The sequence below is a fragment of the Colius striatus genome, chromosome 2 (genome assembly GCF_028858725.1).
Source record: "Colius striatus isolate bColStr4 chromosome 2, bColStr4.1.hap1, whole genome shotgun sequence".
NCBI classification, from domain to species: domain Eukaryota; kingdom Metazoa; phylum Chordata; class Aves; order Coliiformes; family Coliidae; genus Colius; species Colius striatus.
Genome location: NC_084760.1, coordinates 27809072 through 27832950, shown reverse-complemented (window position 1 = coordinate 27832950; position 23879 = coordinate 27809072). Strand labels below are relative to the sequence as shown.

Genomic DNA, 23879 nt, shown 5'->3' with positions numbered 1-23879 from the left:
ACACACCTACCCAAAACCATCAGCTGAATGTAATTCAGGGCAAATCCGACCAATCTTCCCAGTTCAGCAGCTAAAATTGCATCACTAAGAGGGGCAGTCCAACGGCTGTGTAGGTGAGACTTTCCGATCAGTGCAAAAACGAGACTTAAGTTTGTTCAATTTGCTGCTTCTCACAAGGCTTTCTCTTTCTCTTCTCTTTTCCCCCGTCATCTCTTCTCATTACATCGTGTTTTCCTTTCCTCTCCGTTCCTTTCCTTTTCTTTTCCTTTCTCCTCTCTTCTCACTTCCCTTAATTTCGCCTTCCTTCCCTCCCGTGGCTCACACAGTCGTCCGCCTCGTGGATTGCCTACTCTCTGTCCCGTCCCGTCCCTTGCTGGGGGCGGAGGCGCGGCGTGGGGAGCAGCAGCCCGGAGAGGGCGATGGTGGCCGGGCCGTGTCCGCGGGCGCGGTGCGTACGCAGGGCGGCGCGGAGCACGGCGGCCCGCGGCCGCCCATCCCGCCGCCGGCCGGGGCGGTCCCAAGCGCCGTCCCCTCCTCCAGCCTGCGCGGGGGGACGGGATCGCCCCGCCGCCGACCAGAGCGGCAGCCGCGGCCGGCGAGCGCAGCGGAGCGGGTGCGAAGCGGACCTGCTGGAGCCCCTTTCCTCCTCTTGCTCCTGCCGCCGCCGCCCAGCAGCATGACCCGGCGCGAAGCGGCGGCCGCTCCCGGGCTCTGCCTCCTGCTCCTGCTGCTGCTCCGCAGCGGGGGGCTCTTCCCCCCTACCGCCGCGCAGCCCCCGGCGCCGCCGCAGCGCGGGAGCGTGTGGTGCCCCAGCCGCTGCCTCTGCTTCCGCAGCACGGTGCGCTGCATGCATCTGATGCTGGAGAGCGTCCCTGCCGTGTCCCCCCAGACCACCATCCTGTGAGTAGCCGGGCGGGGCTGGCTCGGCGGGGCGAGTGGCGGCCCAGCGGGCAGGGAGAGGGGCGGGGGGGGCAGAGGAGGAGGAAGAGGAGGAGGAGGGAATACCTGTGGTGGGAGGCACTTTGGGCGGTGGTGGAGCCTCGGCCCTTTGTCTGCGATCGAGGCAGGGGGATTGGCCCCGCAACGGCGGCGGGGCAGCCTAGCGGGGTCGGGCCGGGCTGGCCTAGGCAGGACTAGCCGTTTCCCGGCCCCGCGTGCCCACTGAGCCCTGCTTGTCCGTCGGTGCCCTGTTGTCGGTGTCCGGCGCGCTTCTCTCCGGGTTTGGCAGCGCGGAGCACGGAGTGGCCTGGCCGGTGCCCCGGGTTTGGCGGTGACGGTTGGAGGTGGATACGGTGCTTAACCTGCGGGCCCGCTAATCGTTCCTAGAAGGATTTTGCTATTTCCTTAGTATCTTATTTAAAAGCTTATTTGGCAGCACGGGGATGTGGGTGGTACTTTCTGTTCGGTTCTGAGACGTGGTGGGGATGCATGAGCAAGCCGGTACCCGAACTCCCTGACCTTATCGAAGACTAACCTGCTTCAAGTTCCTGCAAAAGACTTGAGGACATGTGAACTTAAAATTCTCTGTCGTGTTTTTGAGTTCAGGCCCTAATGTGTCAGTTGAGGTACCTGACTATTCTTCTGTAGGGTCCGGACACTGTTTTGAGATGAATTGTGTTGATAATAAAATTTATTATTGTCAAGGATTAAAATCTGTTTTGTACACATTTATTTTACTGAAATGATTACCTTTCCAGACATATTTGCCCCTAATAAGGCAAAGATACAAATGAACATCACACACTAGTTTGTTTCAAGGCTTACTGTGAGGAAAGGATTTGTTCCACTGACCCGCTTCAACATTACTTGGGCTCAGAAAGCTCTTGGCACCAGCTGTGTCATTCCCTTACACACACAAAGCCCAGCCGTGGAGGCTGAGCAGAACTTGACTCTAGGAATTTTTTTGCGGGGCCTCCTGTAATAAATTGACTTGTGACTCTGTCAGATATTTTCAAAAAGGATCTGTAAGGCCTTGGTGTGTTTCAGCTTCCAAGTATTATTTACTGTGAAGAGTGTAGTCGTTTAACATTAACTGAGTCCCTCTTTGGCAAGAAGCACAGGCTTTTGGCAGAACGGGATTAGTCCTGCAGTACTTGTAACCCTTTTAGGGAACAATACAGGAAGTGGGTGGTTAATGTTTCTTACATGTGAAGCAAAGTACATTTACAGAACAGTTTTTGCATTGAGATTACAGGAAACCATAAAGCTAGTTTTGTGAATTGTCTTAAATGTGTTTAAAAAAAACAGAGTATGGAATCAAGTCATAATGGCTTGGGTTTATGTTAAAGGTAGAATGGCCTGCAACAGCAGAAAGTGTTGGATTAAACCTAATCAGGGTGGAGCTCCCCTTACGGTGGGTATTTATAATCTTGCAGTGAGTCAGAGGAGAATGTGTGAACAATACAAGCATTATACTTGTTTAACACCACTAATATATCAAATTGTCTAGTATGCCCAATCCAGGTTGTCATTCTGATACAATGTAAGCTAGAATGCATCAGAGGTAATGAAAAAAAAGTTAAAGGCAGTTTTTCAGCTTGATAGAGAACAGTAATTCTCAAAATATGCCTGCAGATGACCAGCATTCTTCAAAACATAGTGGTGGCCTTACTTTTAATGAGTGTTCTCCTGTTCACCAACTGACTAGGGGACTGCTATAAATAAAATTAGTAATACTGGGTCTGTAAATGCACATTTAATCCATCTCCTGAATGGCTGTGAAAGGGAGGAGATGGGCCAGAAGACACTCAGACGACAATCTCTGCCACAAAGAGCAATGGTGCAATTTGTTTAGTGGTTTGAAGGTACCTATGCACCTATTGTATGTGAATTGCCTACATTTAGCTGTAAGATGTACTTTCAAAATAATTATTAGATGTGTGAGATACTTATTGAATTACCAGATAGTTTACCACTCATTTTTACCTTACTCTTTTGTAGAACTACAGTTCTGCAAAGCAGCATTATGCCTCATGAAGGTAGCCCATCACCCACAGAAGGCTTTCTACATTCAAGAATAGTTTCTTTTTTAAGCATGAAAGTAAGGAGCAGCTATTTCATCTCTGGTTTGACTCCCACTGTTTGTCTTTCATGTGGAGCCTGTATATTAAATGTATTTTCTTTAGTAGTCGTGTTGATAGCTAGATAATCATAAAGAATTCTTTAATTTCAATTGCATGCCTTCCCCTCTAAAATACGGACTTATGAAATCCTTCAAAGTGTGTTACTGATGAGTTAAGACCATTTTTACTGGCATTCATCAATTCCACGTTCTTGTCTTTTTTTAATTTTTTCACTAGGATGTAGATTGACTGTAATTTTGTAAAAAAAATCACCGTAAGTTTTTCTTAATTTATAAGTATGTAGTTTTACTGCTTTTTGCTGAACGCTGGTTCTGACAACTGTCCCATTTTGAAAGCTGAGTTGACTTTGCTCTACTTCACATATAATTTGTTATATGAATTAAAACAGCATGAGGCCCAGACCAGCAGTGCAGCCAAATGTTTTCCCCCACATATCAAAAATGTCTACTCCTAATCTCAGGCTCTTTTTTTGAAAACTGTTCATAATATTACTAGTTGCTGACCTTGCCAATGCTACTTCTGGCTGTACATTTTCTCACTCTCCTGCTTCCCCCACTTTCTGGCAGTTCACCCCTTGCTGCTGCAGGCTGGGATCCATGGCTTAGATTTCTTCAGGGTGGATTCTGACAGCTTCAAAAGTGCTCCTGGAGCCTTGGTGAACACATGGTTTCACCCAAGATTGAAATTACTGCCCAGGCTCTGCCCATCGCAGATGACTTCTGTTGAGAATGGAGACCCACCTCCAAAGCTGTTTTGCAAAACCACTTCATGCCTGAAGTACAGTCCTGGAAGTTTCCTCTCATGTCTGACTAAATATAGAGTTCTCGTGTATTCATGGAAATTGCTGAAACAAGTTTCTATTAGACCATTTAAATGGCTGAGGAATGTAAAATTCTGGATACAGCACTATTGCTGTCCTCTTTTCCCTGAATTTCATCCTATCTTACGTTTATTTAGGGCTATTTTACAGCCATTTTCTAGTTCATGGTGCTTATAATTCTGACAGGGTTCCTTTGAGTATCAGTTTAATATGTTACTATTTGTATCTTGCCTAAACATGACCAAAATCCAAACCTGTCAACAGGACCAGTTACACATACTGAGACCAACACTAAAATTTGTTCAAGGTTTTTCTTGGCAGCACCTGGATGCTCTCTGATTTTTTTTCGCTAGCTGTACAAGCATAACTACATTCATTGGAGTTGGGTCTCAAAGACTGAATGAGAATAGAAACAAACATTTTGTTGTAAGCAGGAGAGGTAGAAATTGACTAAGAAATAACTGTCACAAAAGAAAGTGGACTTCATTTGCACAAAGAATGGCATGCAAATTATTGAGGGAAAAAAAAAATTAAATAAGTCACTCCTAATAACATTTACCAAGAGTAAAGGTTGTTTATCCTGCATGTCTGTTACGAATAAAACACCTTTTTTAACACACAATTACAATTTTAAGTGGTCAGACCTTAATAGGACTTGTTAAATTGCGATCATTCCAGGTGAATAACTTTTGAAGGTAGTCACTGAAATGAAATTGAAGGCAACAGTGTCAGTGTTCCTAGTTACTACTTTTGTTGCCATTATTCCAACACTTCTACTAACTGGATAGATTACAGTACACATCTGTTCATTTATTTATTTTTTATATTAATTTCTGCTTTGTAGTGTAAAAGGCAAGGCTATAGCCTAAGGGAATGCTGAAAGACATTAGGTTTTAAACTCCATGGTGAGTTTCTAGACAGCTGTGTAAGAAATACAATTTTTTCATAGCTTTGTGAGAATTTTTGTGGAATCTGATATACACTCACAATTACTGATACTTTTTAGGAACATTTATCTTAATACTTAAAAAAAAAATAACCAGCCAAACAAAAAAACCTGAATTACATAAATCACATGTCTGTTTGGAGTGTATATGAATTACCAAAGAGATGGGGTAATGGAAGTGTAATGACTTTGCTTTTCAGTGTTGATTTGTGATAATGTTATGCCTCTTAAATGTTATGCATTTAGGGAAAAGAAATGGGTGATTTGTATGAATTCTGTCAGTGCAGGAGTCTCTGGACTGTCATAGCAGAATGATGCATGCTGTTTGCAGATCTGCTGTTCACAAGTGATGCATTGCCAATCAGCAAACCACCATCTCATTCTCATCTGAAAAATGCAGGATCCTTGCTTCTTGTCACATCTTTGAAACTCTTTTAGAAAACTGCCTGTGAATTTTGCAATTAAGACAACAAATAAATAAACCTCATCACTGTGGAGGATGAAGGACTATAGTCTCAAATCTGGACTGTGGGTAAGCTTGATCACTGATGAGCATCAATTTACTCAGAGAGTAGCTGAGACATATGACACTGGTGTAAGATTTTAGTTAAGACACAGAGATTTGTATATACTTTGTGTTCAGAAAAGACAATACATTGAAGGTTTACTTCAAGTGTTTTGGGCGTAACTGGATACAGACACAGATCTTGACAGACCATTGTCTGGGTAGCAAACTGTTAGATTCCAATACTGGTTTGTTTGAATTGCACAAAGCAGAAGGGGAAGCATAAAATTATTTCAGTGAAAATTATCTTAGGTCTTCTGTCATGAAAATTTTATGACCAAGTGCAGAATTTGATTTAAGATTAAAACACTTTTGTTAAAATCTCCATACACAGGAGCCTACAGCCATGTTTCATGTCCTAGCTTCCCTTCTAGTGAGCAGCAATTTTGCCAATACAGTCCATAGTGCCTGGAGTGGAACTCAGCTCACCTGAAAGGGGATGCCTTCATTTGTTTTGCTTACTGTAATATCTAGCACTATTTGAATTCCCTGGATAAGATAATTTCTAGCCTCCGACTGCCTCTCCAAAAATGACACAGGTTTCCCATTGGGCCTGTGCCATACCTGCGTGTTCCCAACAGATGTCTCGGTAGCTAAGGGTAGCTGTTCAGGCAACTAAATTAAGCTGATAGTATTTGGGCAGTTTATTGATTCTCCAACCTTCTCCAGCATGTGTGTTGACTAGTCTTCTGTTGACAATAAAAGGAGTTAAAACATCTGTATGTAGATGTTTATATTTATTTGTCTAAACAAAAGCTTAAAATATTTTCCAGAAGAGAATATTTTCGTAATGTTTTCGACAGAACGAAGCTACTTGCAAAAATCAGTCTAAGGAGCCATACACAATACAGAAAGTAACTTGCTTTAAAGTAGGTTAATTGTTACTCAAAGGAGAATATTTCTCTTTTACTAAGCCCTGTTCTCTTGAGACCAACAGTCGAATGGATGCTGCAAAAGATACCAAACATCCCCAGCAAAGCAACTTGGGAGTGTATGTATGATGTGAACCCTGTTAAAGCTGTTCCCAGGCAGTCTGTCTTTACTGCTGATGGAACAAGGCAGGACCAAGGCACAAATGTGTTAAGCACACAATTTGCAGAACTTGCAGAATGTGTTTGGCTGTTAGCAGGGGGCAGAAGTGCACAACATTGACAGAGTGTTTGGCATTTACTGGGAGACATCGGGTAAAGCTGCTGAGGGATGCAGCAGAAGGCCCAAATGACTCTTTGCTTCAAGAATGTATCTGCAAGTCACTAGATCCTTTGGTGGGAAAGTATTTTTTGTCACCTCGGCAGCAAGTTAACCCTCATCAAATTCTTTGTTGAAGAATGGGAAAACATGTGGAGTAAAATCATGCCAAACGTTTCCTGAAAGTATCTTACTGTACACTTATCACTTTGTCATTGGAGGAATACATTGTCTTTTGTTACAGTTAATAAATATCATTTCTGGTTTTCATTTTTTTTACTAAGATGTATTTTTGACCCATAAATACTTAACATTTGAGTGTTAAAATGCTAAATACGTGTTTATTTACAGAGAGATGTCCAAAATGAGTAAGACCAAAGATCCGTTTGACCTGTTTGATCTGTTCTTTGAGGGTGACTGAAAGGGCAGCTTATAAACAACATAGACATCATACAGCAGTGTACAGTGGTTCACCCCTGTACTAATTTGCAGCTCAGGATTTTTCTGAGCTGAAAATTATTTCTGTGTTACATGTAAATCTTGATGTATTTCTCTTCCACAAATTGTTTAACCCCTTCAACTAATGTAGCTGTTACACTGATAACTTCTGGTTACAAGGAGTACTACACACACTACCTGGTGTAAGTCGCCACTTTCTTTTATTTGAAACCTTCAAATTGCTAACTTCACTTGGTATCCTTCAATTATTTTGTTGGAAGACATACTCAATCCCTCTCTATCATCTCTGTGCTAGCCATGATTTTATGGCGTTTGAACATAAGCTTCCCTGTTAATTTCTTTTGAAAGCTCAGGAGTCTTCTTACAATAAGGACAATGTTGTTAATTTCTCATCATCTGAATTTCTCTGTCCCTGCTCTGCTTTGTTTTGAAGTGAGGGAATGGCAACTTTCCACAGTATTTATATGGACAGGTTTAGTACGTGGGTTAATTGGAGATTTCTCAGCAGCATTAGAATAATCTCTGTTTTTATTTTCCATTCCTTTCCTAAAAATTCCCAACATCATATTTCCTTCTCTTGAATAATTTTCAAAGAATTATCAAGAGTAGTTTAAGATCTTGCCCCTAAGAAGTAACTTTATTTGTAAAGTTTGTTTTCCTCATTATGTGTTACTTCGTGTTAATATCATAGAAATATAGATTGCTACAGGTTTGAAGGAACCTTAAAGATCACCTTCCTGCCATAAGTAGAGACACCATGCACTAGACTAGTTTGCTCAAAGCCCCATCCAACCCGGCCTTGAATGCTTCCAGGGATGGGGCATCCACAGTTCCTCTGTGCAACCTGCCCCAGTGCCTCACCACTCGCACAGAGAACTGCTTCCTAAAAAAAGTAATCTCAATCCACTCTTACTCATTTTGAAGCCATTAACCCTTATCCCATCACTACTTGCCTTTTTACAAAGTCCCTCTTTGTCTTTCTTGTATGCCCCTTTAGATACTGGAAGGCTGCTAGAAAGTCTCTTCAGAATCTTCTCTTCTTCAGGCTGAACAACCCCAACTCTCTCAGCTTGTCTTCAAAGGAGAGGTGCTCCAGCCCAGCGTTCATCTTGGTGGCCCTCCTCTGGGTTCTCTCCAGGGGGTCCATGTCCTTATGTTAGGGCCTCAGGGCTGAATGCAATACTCCAGGTAGGGTATCATGAGAGAGGAATCAAGGTGAAGAATCGTGTTCCTTGCATTAGATCTGCATTTTAATAGCTATTCGTAGATTGTTGACAGGCCCTTCCACTGTTCTTCTTATTCAGACTTTGATAAAATAGATTAATATTATAAGCAAAACTTTGTTCCCTCTGTTGTACATCCCTCTTCCGCTTATGAATAAATTAAACACACAAAGAACCCATTACAGCTCTCTCTGAAACTCTGCCGATGACATTCTCTTGCAATGAAAATTCACTAGTGGCTACCAACGTCTCCATATGCCCACCTGGACTATGTAGGATAGTTGCTTTCTAGCTGTTTCAAAAAATTATCTTCTAATTCCCAAACCTTTGGGAGTTTGGACTATGGCCAACATAAGATTTTTTTGTTTATTCTGCTGAAGCATTTTAGAAAGACATGATTATTATATAAATTAGCATATCATTTGGTATTGTTGTGTAGGTCCCCAGTGGAAAATCAGTTTTAAGCATTTTTCCATCTTTTTCATTCTGCTAGCAGAGAGTTTCAGTGCCTCTCCTGTTAGTCAGTTTTCCCAAATAACAGCAAAATTAAAAATGACAAGTTATATCCATTTTCGTCATTACGTTGGGGAATTTAGGGGCTTGAGGGACATTGAATAAGAACTTTTTGTGTAGCAGAGACAAACATGGGATTACTCACTGGAAAGGGTAAGAAATTGGTGCTTGGACATGAGTAAATACCCTTTCTCTCCTAATTCCCAAAGAAGGCTGGCAAAAAAGAACTAGGAGATGCCAATCCCTTGCATCATCAGAAAGTTCTGGATCTGAGACACAAGGAGAGGAGTAGCTGTCTTGTCTAACGTGGTAAACACATACCTAAGAGAAAAATACGACTTATAAATATTCCAACCGCCTCTATTTTTTTTTCTTTCTGAGTAGTCCTTATTGACTTCTTTCCCCAGCGGGGTGAGTGCTCATTAAGAGGTGAGATGAGGATGTCATTAACTAGCAGAAAACTTGACCATTTAGATATTAAATACATATTAGGCTGCTCACATATGTTTATAGATTGCATTAGTGCACTAAGTTTTAAATTAAAAGATTGAAAGTCCATCAGAAAAGAAAAATTGAGACTATAGCCAGTAAAGAGAGAACTGAGCTCAGACTAAATATGGAATGAGGCTGTGGAAAGAAAACGACATAATTTAATAGAAGAAATTGCTATTGTGACACAAAAAAACAGAGAACAACTATTCAGAAAACAACAAAAGAAGAGCAATAGTGTGTGATGTGTAAAATTTCACAATATTTCATTTTTTAAATTACAAAATGTCCTTTTACATGAATATTTTTCTGTGTATAATGGATAAAATGAAAATGCTAGATCAATGTTTTCACAACCCACTTCTATTCTGAACAACTGAAAAACAAGCTGTAAATTTTTACCCATCATGAGTCACGTCTCAGAATGGCGGTTTTTTATCTTTTTTTTTAAATTTGTATTTCTGACATTTTCAGATCTTACTGTTTACAGGATTTTTCCCCACTTCATGTATTATTTTTTTATCAAGTATTTTGTACGCTCTAGATCTCATCTTGCAAATGTGAACTTTGTATACTTGAGTAATCCCCAGGCTTCTGATTGTTCCTAGGCTTGGACATTTGCTGAGTCTCTTTCCAGCAAGTCAAAGTGTTTCCAGCTTTCACTTAGAGAAAAGGTCAATTTATAAAGGTGACATTTAAAATTTCTATCACACAAGCTAAATATTTATAGTTGCTTGTCTTTCTAGAGAAGTTTATCTATAAAAAGAAGTTAGTACTTTAAGTACTTGTCTGTATGTCGTTGCAATACATATTGTGTATATTTGAGTATGTATATATATACAGTAAAATGGAAACAACTGAGCCAAATGGTCTTTATCATTTGTTCCATTTGGATTTGATTAAAAAAAAAAAACAAAACCAAAACAAAAATAACTTTACAGGATTTATTATTGCAAACATGGGCAGAGTTTCAAGACAATCCAGAGAGATGGTGCAATGAGAACTGGCTGAGCTGGAATAGTGTGACTCAGATATTTCCTTTTCCTTCCTTTGCTTATCAGACTGCCAAACGTGATTTCATTTTAGTATAGAATTAGCTGTTGCTAATGAGAGTCAAGTGATTCTTTTAAAAATAAAACTGAATGAATGTTTAATTTCTTGCAAATAACAAAGATTCTCAAACTTCTTGAGAAAGATGTGAGGGCATGACTGGTGTGGGCTCTCAGCTTCACATTTTATTGTTTAATCTGTATTTACACAGATTAGCAAAGATTAGGACATGGAAGAATTTGTGACTGGCATGGTTTCTTGAACCTTGTGAAAGCTTGTAGAATCAAAAAGATTGGTACAATGTGGTGTTCTCTCCTGATTTGGTTTTGTTTTGGTTAATTTTTTTTAATTTCTTGAGCTTTTGTCTCAAGAAAATGATGAGCGTACATATTTAGCTCCCAAATTAGTTTTAATGACTGTGCCATTGATCTCTTTTGTGTTGTACTGTTACTGTTTGAACTTCCAATTCTTTTATTCTTTTTTCAGTTGCCACTCCCCAGATCTTTCAGAAACATTTTTTTTTCAGCATTCTTTCCTCTTAAATTACAGCAATCTGCTGTTGCCTGACTGGTCTAAGAAAGGAAGAGATTATTACACAGCATTACCTTAAATGACTGGTTTTGGTAAGCAGGAGGATGACTGCTGAGTGTCAAGTTATTTGTGTTGTGTTGTGTTAGCCAGACTTGATAGCTTTAGGAGTCTTTTATTAGCCATATGGTTGCTGGTTTACTTTGTACAAAAAACGTAGAATGAGTTCATGCTTGCTTTGACTTATTTCCAGGCCGTGTGAGGCATAGATGTGACAGCATGAAATTTAGTGCAGACTTCTCAAAGTGGTTGAATTCAAGGGCTTATAACTTTTGTCCAAGGCTCACTGTGCTCTACAGAAGGTAAGTATTTCGATTTCATATGGCTTTGATAGACTACTTCAATATGAAATCTCATTTTGCTATCTTGTGATGGCTTCTGTTTAATATCTGATTATAATGATAATCGGATGAAATCTGTCATCAGGATTCAAATCTTTAATGTATTCCTGAGTCAGAGTCTTAAAATGTTCTAATGATGGATGAGGCTGTATTTCTTTCAGTTTTTAAAAAATATTTTGGAAAACAAATGGGGCAGTGTGTGATCTGGTGCATAGTTAGCTAATGAGCCACTCAAATCTAAAAAAAAAAAACCCCAAAACCCACAACAAACCCCAAACAAATAGATGCTGCTTTACTTCGCTTTCTAAGATAATATAAATAGCAGGAGCAGCAGTGTGAGGGTGTAGCATATGTATGTGAAAAAATCACAGTGATTGATTTGCTTCTGGGAATTTGCGTATCAAAACTAGATGCCTTGTAAATGCTAATTCATCACTCTTTGGGATAACTAATTTGAGTTCAATAAAAAAAATACTGACTTGAGGGCATTTTGATAAACTCTCTGAGAAATTGGAGAGCTGGGAGTACTTCAAGTTATTTTTTAAAGGTATGCACTGAATCATAATGTTCAGATCTTTGACTTAAGTAACATTCTCAGTCTCCAACAAAAAAGGCCCAGGCTTTTGGTTTTAAAGTGCTGGAGAAAGGACAGACGTGCATTGGGCAGGAAGAGCTGGGACAGGGCTTCTAGAGCCAAGGAGAGCAATTTGATTATGTGAGTAGGTGTTTTGCTCTGGCCAGTTTCAAGTAATTAACTTTCTGATTTAATTTTGTTGGCCTGGGCAAAGCTTAAGTAAGTGTAATACCACCTATGTAGGAGGTAGAATCAGCTATAGTAAATCAATTGAAGCATTTGCTAGTTAGACTTCTGTGTATAGATGAAGCATGTTTTATATGTAGATTGAAGGCGTCTCTGTCAGGAGTGTAAATAATTGCTACCAGACGGTTATTAAAAAAAGGATCTGTAAAGACCATTCCAGATATAGAAATACCTCTTGTACTTTATTTAAACGATTGAAAAAAAAAATCAGATTGTTCTGCTCCAAGAGCACTTGGAATAAGCTAAATAAATCTCTTGCTATTTCTAAAATTGTGATTCATGGTGAAGATTCTTTCTTGATTCAGTACATGACAGTTTTGAAAACTTAGCCAGAAAATCTAATCTTCTTGTTAGGATATGAGTATCTTCTGAGATGTTTTATACTGTCTCAGCTTAGAATCACAGAATCATAGAATGGTAGGGTTGGAAGGGACTTTTAGAGGTCATCTAGTCCAGCCCCTCTGCCAAAGCAGGTCCACCTAGATCAGATCATACAGGAAAGCTTCATGTTCTTTCTGGAGCAGATGGGTTTTTTTAGACATTTTCTGTTTCCCTTATACGTCTTGGATATATCTTACATGTAAAGAATTGCTGAGATACAATATTAATGGAAGTTTTCAAACTCAACAGTTTGGCAAAGATTTAGAATAATATAATTAACATAAACTTAAAAATAATTTATAATTAAAAAAACTATTAACTAGCATTCAGTGTCAATCTTTATGCCAATCCTATCCATATAAAAGAGATCTGTCCATCAATGGATTCAGTTCAGCCTTATCTTTAGCCCTGTGGTTTGGACATGGTAAGGATTCATCCCTCCAGACACCAGAGCAAGTGCCTAATCTCTCAAGAGAGATTTCAGCTACAACAGTATGGTGGTTGTCCAACACCTGATGCCTGAGGAAACATTACTAGTAAAAATTATGCTCTGAAGAGGTGAAGTGCTGGGTTTGTGGGTTGTACTCCTCTCAGCCTCTTAAATTCTCTTAAAAGGGCCTTAAGTTTATTTGTGGAAGTCCTTGCTATAAATTGGCATTTGTATGCCTCTGGATGAGAGGGTATATTTGCACTTCTGGCTAGCCTGAAAGCAAATTCTCTTCCCCCAAGAGACAGGATGATGCTTTTGGTGAGGCTGTCTGCTCTGATGAGGAATGCAGAGATAAATATTGGAGTCCTAACACAGCCCCATCGTCACTCGCAGTTCTTGTTCTGAGTTTTCTTTGCCAGGAGCAGGAGGAGCTGGAGGCAGAGCAAGAAAGTAGTTAATTTACCTGCTCTGGAAGCTTGCCATTAACCTCAGGAAGCAGAAAATAATTTCCAAGAGCTACAGCCTTTTCAGTAAGGTAACCTGGGATTTTCCATAAAGTGGAAGGAAGAGCCATTGTTTTATCTGAATCCAGGAAGCTGGTCTGTAGCCAAGTGGTAGAGTACCTGCATTTTTGTTTTTACTGTTTATGCAAGCCTGTACTGCTTTATGTATTAATAGTAAAGTGTCCTTGCCATTCTATAAGAACAAGCGTCCAGATAAATTCTAACACCACCTCTGAGTCAGTTTAAATCTAATACAGCAATCTCTGTATTAGAAATAACCGGAAAGTATTTAACAGTTGGAAACACGTTCTGATAAAATCCGCTTAGTGGGGAGGGAAGAATGACACATAGATTTACAATGAATAAAGTCTTTTGAGTCAAATTTAGATGCTATTTTTAGATGCAGTGATTCCTTGAGTTTTTCACATCCTTTCGCTTGATGTTGATCTTGTATTAAAAGACTTATTTTTTAATTGGAAGAGACAAAATGGGCATTCTTTTTAGTAAGGTCATTGGTATTGTAGATGATGGATGTTATTTATTGGTACAATAAATATAATGCAAGTTCACATGCACTGCATCAATGAGGCTTCTGCCCTGAGGAAAGAAAAGCCCACAAAACGACACTGATACTTCCATACTAGTATATTATTAGTTTACCTGCCCAGTCTGTTACTTCTTTCCCAGCCCTTGCTCACATCCTTGTTTTCAGCTGTAAGACCTTCTGCTGCTGCGAGCTCATTGCCCTCAGCTCTGTGCCAATACCTGCCTAGTGCAGGGTGTACTCATCTGGGAACTCCTGTGGAACAGGGATTGAGGTGTCAGAGCTGGAAGGAAATTAAAGAAGCGATTTGATCTCTGATGTCCTGGTAAGACACAGGTGGCTCTTCTGTAACAGGGCACATTTTTTAAAATCAATATGCTTGCTTGTTTGCATGTGTTGCACCTGCATCTATTTTCCTGACAGTGAAGAAAGAAAGAACTTAATCTGCCATAGAACAAAATCAGAAAAATTACAAAGAATTGTGAGTATATTTTTATGCCCATCTATATTAGAAGTTTAAGGATTTATGCACTTCAGTGCTTAACTCCTGTGGTCCTGTTCCAAGAAAAATGGTCAATGTTACTTCTGACTTACAGTTGTATACTTACAGTGAGCAGAATCTGAAGATAAACACACTCAAGCTGGAGGAATAGTTTTTAACAGTGGATATAGTTAACTACTGGAATGACTGTCAAGTAATTAAGTTTTGCTTGATTCATCGTCTTTTTGAGGAACAGTTTTATATTTTTCTCAAAGGCATGGTTCAGCTCTGACATCAGTAATTGCCTTAAGACAGGAACTTCTTTGCTGTTGTGTGACTTTTACTGTGTGGGAGGTCAGGAGATGATAACGCTTCTTTATGGCTTTCAGTTCTTTCCTCTGAGAATGTTAGTATTTCGCAAATACAGAGTTTAGACTTAAGCATCCCTATGAGACAGAGGGAAGTGCAGAAACATATTTATTTTGAAAAATGGTAGTGATTGGGGGAAGACTAAGCTATTGAATTTTTCACTGTAGTAATTCACACAACAACTACAAAACCAAACCAAACTGTTAGTGCCTTTGTTTCAGTGGTTCATGGCCATAAACCAGTCAGCTTCCCTTTTTAGTGTCTTCATTAGTCTCTTACAGAGGAGAAACATCTTTTTGATTGAAAAGTATGGTTGAAACAATATTCTAGAGAAGGAAACTGAGAAGAAGTTACATCACAAACTGCCACTAATCCTCTAAAAATATTTAGATATATCAGTAGCACTCTACAATACAGAGTGTGCCAAGCAGTAATTCACTCTTTACTTGATCCAAGACCTTACTATCATGTATTTTTGTTAGCACAATACTCATGTGCAGTTATCTTGCTCTGTTTTGTTGAACATGGCAAAAATGCAAGACAAGAAAGCAGCTCTTCCTCAAGGATGTTTCTGTCAAAGATAATCAGTAATTAATGACATGGCTGTACTGTGAAGAACCTTTTTATTGTTTGGTTTTATAAATAGATCCCCTTGAGAGCAATAAAGAGAGATCTCGCCTTGTTAGTTCTTCTGACCGCAGAAACAGCATTATGTCTCTCTCAATTCTACTCATACTTTTTTTTGTTTGTTTGTTTTTTAGTTCTGTGTTTTTGTTTTGTTATTGTTGCTTTTTATTTGTTTTAATAAACAGTGGTAAAATTAAAAAATAAAAATACAGTATTTCTGTAGTGGATGTATTTTGGAAGACACTGAAGATGGGCAAGACAGAGACATGATCATGCCAGAGTAAAATTTCCATGTATAATTCTTGACAATTAAGCCTACATGACTAAAACTTTGAACCAGCAAATCCTGCTTGAGTCATATTAATGGCACTGCATAGCTGGTTGGAAAAATTGGCAACAAGGGCAGAAGAGGGATCTACAGACTTAGTAAGACAATACTGTATTGCTTTTCATTGAGTTCACATTTAAATGTTTTCCTTTCAACTCTAATGACAAAATAATTGTTAGTTAAAACAAATCCTCAGCTCTTGGAGAAGGCTATATCATAAGCTCAGCATTTACCAAAGCTCTAACTGATAAGTTTAATTTTTAAGACTGAAAAACTCATAGTCCCTTTCAACAAGTATTACATATTTGTGCAAATTGTGTACTATTTTAATTAGATCATTTAATTAGATGATCCAAATTTAATTAGTTATATTTTCATAAGCATGGTTTTATGATCAAGGTGAGTACTGCCACAGGTTCTGCATCCTGTTCTATAGATTTCACTGTTTTTGTGATCCCATCATTTACTTTGGTTACTAAAATGATGCTGTACTAAATGTCAACTATGATACCCACTCACCGTGTAAGAATTTTTAGTTCCCCATCTAAAAATTCAATGGCTCTATTTCATGTGGTGAGTGCATATGTACAGATAATAATCTCTCTATGTAAATTAGGAAAAATTGTGTGTTGTATCTAGTAATTAGTTTGGGGCAGAATTAATCCAGAAAATGAGTAGCCAAAAAAATTTAAAAAGTGGAATGATGCAATTTTGTTTGTAAATGAATCGATAGGGCTAAACCATAAAACCAGGCAAAACCAAGAATCTTAGTTTCTCTGGTTTTCTAGAAAATGTTATGCTGCTAAGAGTGGGGATTACTATACGTAATGCTATAGCTGAAAGTGGTGTTTGCTTTTACTTTTTTAAAGCGGTGGCCTTCTCTTTGTTTCTTCAACAAAGTGACACATTTTTTACAGGGCAATAGTTAAAGCAGCATTAAAGTGCCATTGACATCATCCAGTTACCGCACTGACTTGATTATATAACCTCTTTTGTGCAATTTTCATGCTCTGTTCTGTTTGAATGTTTTTACTATGCTGATGGCTGTTTTTCATTTCCTGCTGGGATGACCTTGAATAAAAAAAAAGAATAAGAATAAAGTAGACATAAGCAGTGTAGTCTTGCTGGCATTTGCAGATCTTTTGTTCTGTATGGAGAAATGTGGTAGTTTGGCATTTATGGTATAGATTATTTCTGCTGGCTAGTAATTAATGTCCAACATTTAGAAAAAATTAAAGTTTTTATATTATTTTGATCTTTTGAATTTGCCAATGGCAAAGTGATCCAGTTACAATTCCTACCTTACTAAAACATCTGAAGTGAGATAAAGTAACTGCAACGATCATTCATTAATTTAGATTCTTAATTTAACCTACTAAATCTAATAGAGTTATACATCTAATATTTATGGATTAAATTGCTCCATCCTTTTTTTAGAAGTAAAGGAGATTAAGTAGTTTGTACTTTTTTCCAAATTCAGTGCACATCACACAGCTGCAGGAATTATTATTTTTATGTTTTGCCACTTCTTGTTGCAACATTTTATAACTAGCCCTAGAGATGAGTAAGATACATAAAGAGTGCATTGTCTTTCACATATACATCTTTTTTTTTTACTTTTTATATCTGTCAATATCACAAAGTCATAACAATGAGAAATCCAACCTTTGAAAGTAGTTTGCATTATTCCTGCTGATTCTTACCAAGAAGACACCACCTCCTTTTAGTTTGTCCCATTGAGGTAATAAAGATTACAATACCATACAGTTCACAATCACATACAGAAGAAGAGTTTTATCTTTAAATATTTCTCATAGGACCTTTTAAAAGTGTCAACCTTTGAGATAGAGGGTTGGGAACAGGGTTTGCCCTATTATGGTCCACACCGAGAATTTGATAACCTTTCAATTCTTAAGATACTTAAGGCAGTAGTGTCCTTTCATATATTTATTTGGCTGCTGTGGTGATTTTGCTTATCTGAGAAAATACCTTGTGCTGCCATTCAGCGGGATCTCGACCGGCTTGAGAGTTGGGCAGAGAGGAACCTCATGAGGTTCAACAAGGACAAGTGCACAGTCCTGCACCTGGGGAGGAACAATCTCATGCACCAGTACAGGCTCGAGGTTGATCTGCTGAGGAGCAGCTCTGCAGAGAGAGACCTGGGAGTCCTGATTGATAATAAGCGAAACATGAGCCAGCAATGTGCCCTTGTGGCCAAGAAGGCCAATGGCAGCCTGGGATGCATCAAGAAGAGTGTGGCCAGCAGGTCAAGGGAGGTTCTCCTCCCCTACTCTGCCCTGGTGAGTCCTCATCTGGAGTACTGTGTCAAGTTCTGGGCTCCTCAGCTCAAGAGGGACAGAGAACTTCTGGAGAGAGTCCAGCACAGGGCCACCAAGATGATCAGGGGACTAGATCATCTTTCATATGAGGAAAGGCTGCGGGAACTGGGACTATTTAGTCTAGAGAAGAGGAGACTGAGGGGAGATCTTATTAAAATTTACAAATATCTAAAGGGTGGGTGTCAGGAGGTTGGGACATCTCTTTTTTCTGTTGTAGCGACAAGGGGTAACAGGATGAAGCTGGAACATAAAAAGTTCCATTTAAACATAAGAAAAAACTATTTCACTGTGAGGGTGACGGAGCAGTAGCACAGGCTGCCCAGAGGAGTTGTGGAGTCTCCTTCCTTGGAGGTCTTCAAGACCCACCTGGACACGTTCCAATGTGACCTGATATAGGTGACCCTGCTTCTGCAGGGGGGTTGGACTAGGTGATCTCTAAAGGTCCCTTCCAACTCCTACCATTCTGTGATTCTGTGATCTTTGAATTTAAGTGTCCTAAACCAATGTTGAAGTACTGGTTAACCTTTGAAACATGAAGGTACTGGTTTTCGCTACTAGATTTGATTTCAGTGGTAAATGCTTCAGTATTTTTCTTTTCAATGAAGATTGATAATAGAAGTCATTACTGTGTCAACATTATATTTCAAACATCCTTTTTTTATATGACTATGTTGTTTTTGTTTGTTTCACTTCATCTGATTTTCATGTAGTGTTTCTTAGCGTGAATATATGAATGTGATTTATAATCTATTATATCTAAGAGAGGTAGGCAGGAAAATAGTCCTCCAGAACAAATCTAATAACTTTTAAATGTAACATGGTATTTAGTTTAAACAACATAATTCAGAAAAGTAACAAAATATTTTCATTTTCAGACAACAAAAGCTTATGACAAATGCCGGAAATTACAATATGATTAAAAGAATCTTCTTAAGTTTAGAAATACAGGTGATGCGGAACAGTAGGTCAACCCAAAACATAAGACATGTCACAGAACTCCTTGGCATTTGTACAATCTTGGTTAGACTAGCTACTCGTCCTCTTCAGCCTACAGAGTGACAACAGTAAAAAGTGTATTATTTTCAATGTATTTTGTAATCTGAGAGGGAAATAGGATTGAAAGCCTATTTTTGCATTGATTTTTATCGAAATCAAGAGGGCTATAAAAACAGAAGATGAAATTGCACATCATGCCTGATTTTTACCATTTGCATGTAGAATTCTCCTCTTAAGAATTTTTTAATAATAGAACAAAAAATGTCTAAAGCAAACTAAGTTATTGCCTTTACTTTATTCTTAAGATTTTGAACATAGCATTGTGAGGCATGTTGGTGATCCCAGCTGTTAAAGTTGGAAACTATTCCATTTTGTAAATCTTATTGTTACACCCTAGCAAATGAGCCTTCAGTTTATTTTTGCTTTTTATATCCATCCTGCAAACAGGACAGATGAGAGGTAGATAACCAAAATTCTGAATGTTGTCAACTGTCTCTGCTCTTACAAAATATTTTATTTAAAGTTAATGTTACGAAAGCTCTTGCGTTTGGATTCAAGTGCACTAGAATTATTTTGTAGAAGACTGTGTATAATAAAAAGCTTACATGAGCTTTAAATGTTGTAAGAATACTTGTAGTTGTGGCATTAGATTTGAAATCTCTGTAATTACAGCATTTCTGTTTCATGTGAATATGCCATGTAGAGTTGTTTGCTAATGCCCTGACAGTGTGCTTTTCATATGTACAGAAAGCAGGTGAGTGCTTATTACTTGACATGAAATAGGTTATCATCACTAGGGTGATGACTGGAGGTAGCTTTTTTGGTGCTGAGTAGTCACAATTTGATCCAAAGGCTGCCAGTTTTTGAATGCATGACATGGGTACACGTTGGCAGCCCTACTTTAAATCGATTTGATGTAGAAAAGTTCATGATATTTCTTAGTTTGATGAAGCAACAGAATCTTCAAAAGTTGAATTATTGAAGTACAATTATTATAATAATTTATAAAACTAATAAAATGTAAAGCTTTAACTCCCCTCCCTATGTGTTGGTTTGGAATAAATAGAAAACAAAATAATAACGGAACTCTGCACTCAGTGTATTTTTATTGAAAACTTACAGTTTTAATTTCAGTGCATGGTTTGTTCTGAGTAAAAATTGTCCCATCTCTAAAAGGGATTCCTGTATTTCAATCAGAGATATGAAGCTTCTTTAATTTGCTTTTCTTGTACATTGCTTAATGTTCAAAGTCAGTGTATTTGAAAGCTGTATTATTTACTCTGTGTCCTGTGTGAGCTTCATACTCCAAATATTTGTTAATGCCATTTAGTATGTATTGCTTGATTTATTTTATAAACTATTATTTTGTAAATTTTCAGTGAATTACATGCCCCAGTGTTGCCCTGCCCCATCAGGATGCTGTTAACAGAGAGCCCACCGTTTTCATTACTGCATAAAGTCAGTGAAGACCTTAAATAAGGCATTCTAGAGTGCCAGGAGCTGCCACAGGAGCACTGATTCTACAGAACAGTAGCATCTGTGTAATGCTTTTTAATATTTATATATGTAAGAGTTCTCACTGTGTTTAATTAGATAAAGGTTTGACATAAAATAATTTTCAGTGCTAGATTGGAAGTAGTTTACTGTTGTTAAGAATGGGCAATCTAAAGGGCTAAACTGATGTAGTTAGTTCAAATAAAGAATTTGTTTGGAACAGGATTTGCTTTCATCCGCACAAAAAGTGTCTGCAGCACAGCTCTGATTTGCATTGTCACAGAAAGCATACAACTATGGTATTTATATGCCATATGTCTAGATCTTGCAGATTTTCATACAGCTTTGTTCACATAACAGCGCAAAGGAAGCCTGCTCAGCACCTGTGTGTGTGCGCCCTGTTGGCAGCGCACTACTTGGCACCCCTCCCAACCCACGGCTCTCGCTGTGCTGTGCCGTGGATCCCTGACCGTTCCCAGACGCTGGAATGTAACTTGCAGGAGTGTCCAACTGCTAAATTGTCAGGCTGCTCCCTGGCACGTTCTTGGCCCACACGGCCTCACGCTCTCCCGAACATTTCCTGATCGTGCTCCATGAATTAGCACAGAGCAGATGACGTGGGGCCAGGAAAATCATCCTGAGAATTTTCAGTTTACTAGGCATGGTCCACATATTGTTTTGTTTGTGTTATTTGGGGGCAATGTAATGCTTCAAAGTGATGGGCTTAGCTTCTGTGGAAGTCTGTATGGCTGAAGTGCAGTTCTACAACTGAAATAGTTAATCTGTGGAGGGTTACAAGGAGGAAAATGGAAACAATTAGTAGTTAGTGTGTTTTTGTCAACTGCCAGACAAGTTTTAGGGCTTTATGTACAAGGGAAGGTTCATTTTCATTGTAATGACTCTTTTTACATATGTCTATATATATCTACAGGTGTCTGTGCTGACTGTTACCTCTTAGCTCTTGTTCTCAACTATTTTGAAAAATCAGGCAGAATTTCTCTGAAGGAAGATATCTAAAGGAGACATCTAAATTAGGATTTAGATGTACTGGATTTTTTATTTGAAACACTGAGTGTGTGATATTTAGGTTTGAATTATTATGGAAAAATTATTATAGTAGCTAAAAATTCCACGTCATCCTAAGTGTTTGCATAATTTTTTTGCTCTCTGAGGGGATGCTTCCCTACCCTCCAGTTGCTCTTGTGCTTTTGCTCTGAGCACCTGTCCCGTCCCCTGAAATACGGTTAATTCTCATAAGCCAGACGTGAGTTCTGTACCATGGGAGGATGGCATTTCAAGCCTGAGAAACTGCTCCTGTTTAATATAGAATATTTTTCTTTTCTGCTGTGATATGGGAGTGGTGACTGCCGCTGTAAACTGCTGCCTGTCTTGAGTCTTGCCAGTCTCCTTGCTGTTCAGTTGGTTATTGCCACTTCTCAGGGATTTCTGATTTTTGACTTGTTTCTAATCTCAAACATCTTCCAGGATAGTTTCAGCCACTCCAAATCTGCCAATATCTGCAAACTTCATCAACTTACTTTTTCTTCTACTAACCTTGTCTTAAGATATCTATACCTATGGCAAATTTGCATTCAACACTACTTGATACAACCTGTCAGTTCAATAACTAGTCTTTTCTTATCCTCTTTTTCCCTACCATCTGAACACTTGGTTTGCAGAGATTTCTTCTAAACCATATTTCGCTGTTTTGTTTACATGAATGCCGTATATCAAAATGCTTAAACTAATGCATGCAATATATACTTTTGTTTCTTTTGTCCACGTGACTTATTATCCTGTTACATAAGGAAATTAAGACAATCCAACAGAATGTCTTCCTAAGAAATCAACGGTGGTTATGACATAATAACATTTAGCTTCTGTATACCTCATGGAGTATAATTCTGTTAATCTGGGAACAGAAGATCTTTGAAGAAATGTGCCAAAATTATAAACCTACATTTTAGTAAGATTAACATTGTTTTTTCTCCAGTTATAGTGTAATTATAGTACTAACTTTAAACAAAACAAAATTATTCTTTATAAAAATGTATTGTTTTCATCATCGTTTTCTATGAAATATTTTACCTACAGATACCAAATGCACTCAAGAAAAGTTGGGTGTTGTGTTTTATTGCAGGTTATTTTCTAATGTCTTTATGCGGAATGAAAATGAATGGATAGGATTTCAAACATGTTAAGACATTTAGTCTTAACAGCTTCATATGAAAAGGGCAGTAGTGTAGAGAGTTGGGATAAACTATCACTATATGCAGCAACAGTAAAATAATATGATTTAATGCAGAATGGACTTGACACATCAAAAAGGTGCTCATTTTTGTGCCGACTCAGAGAATTAACTCCTTCATTGCACTCCTGAATGCTATGTACTTATATATTAGCTTTACTTCGCTGTAGGGAATAAGCTTGCTTTTCGTGTGGATGAATTTAACTTTTATATCTAAACAGACATTCTGCATTCTGTCTATGCCTACTTTGGATGAAGATTTATTTTTAAAATCAGTTTCAGAACTCCTGTGTTGTTTAGGAGATAAATATTGCAAGTTGTGATGGTGTTTTGAGGCTTCTGAAAAATACTTAGTTGTCAATATTGTATTCAAGAACATAGAATCATAGAATAGTGGGGGTTGGAAGGAACCTTTAGAGATCATCTAGTCCAAACCCCTGCAGAAGCAGGTTCACCTAGATCAGGTCACATAGGATTTTTTAATTTCTTTCATTGTTTTAATAATGACTAAATTTCTTCCTTGAAATGCAGTAAACTCTCAGATAATCTAGAAGAATATCTTACTAAAGTGGAATATAATGTCCAATGATGCTTACAGAGAGATCTGTTGTATAGTCTCTCAGCACAGGCTGTGGCATTCAGTACTTAACTAGAAAATCTCATCACCTGAGATTCAGTGACTCACAGACAGCATCTCTTTTACATCAGGGATGTTAATTTTGTAAAGAGTAAATACAAACTATGATGATTTGTTCTTCTCTATCTGTAAATCCTCATTTCAGTTAGGAGTTGGGTAAGGGGGCTGTCTTATGTGTCTTCAATAAGTTTTACTACACATAGAAGTAAAGGATAGTGGTTTGCATTTCTCATTTATTCCAGTCATTGATCAAATATTTTGGTGGAGTGTAGTGCAAACAGAACCATATGTCTCATCCTTTCCTTGCAATGAACAGTAGGCCACATCCTAAACCACTTATGTAGAAAAAGCCCTTCTGAGGCCATTATTCCAGAACTGAATAAACTCTGACAGGCTGATTCATGGGGAATGGTGCTT

The 23879-nt window shown here is 38.5% G+C and overlaps 1 protein-coding gene across 1 annotated transcript in view; it reads left to right on the top strand.

The window, feature by feature from the left end:
- Positions 1-581: 581 nt before the first annotated feature.
- The window catches only part of PXDN (peroxidasin), an 86842-nt gene continuing 63544 nt past the window's right edge, over positions 582-23879 (top strand). The window contains exon 1 of the mRNA XM_061990601.1: positions 582-900. Within this exon, the coding sequence (XP_061846585.1) occupies positions 677-900 (224 nt within the window). The 5' untranslated portion in view covers positions 582-676. The remainder of the gene's footprint in view (positions 901-23879) is intronic.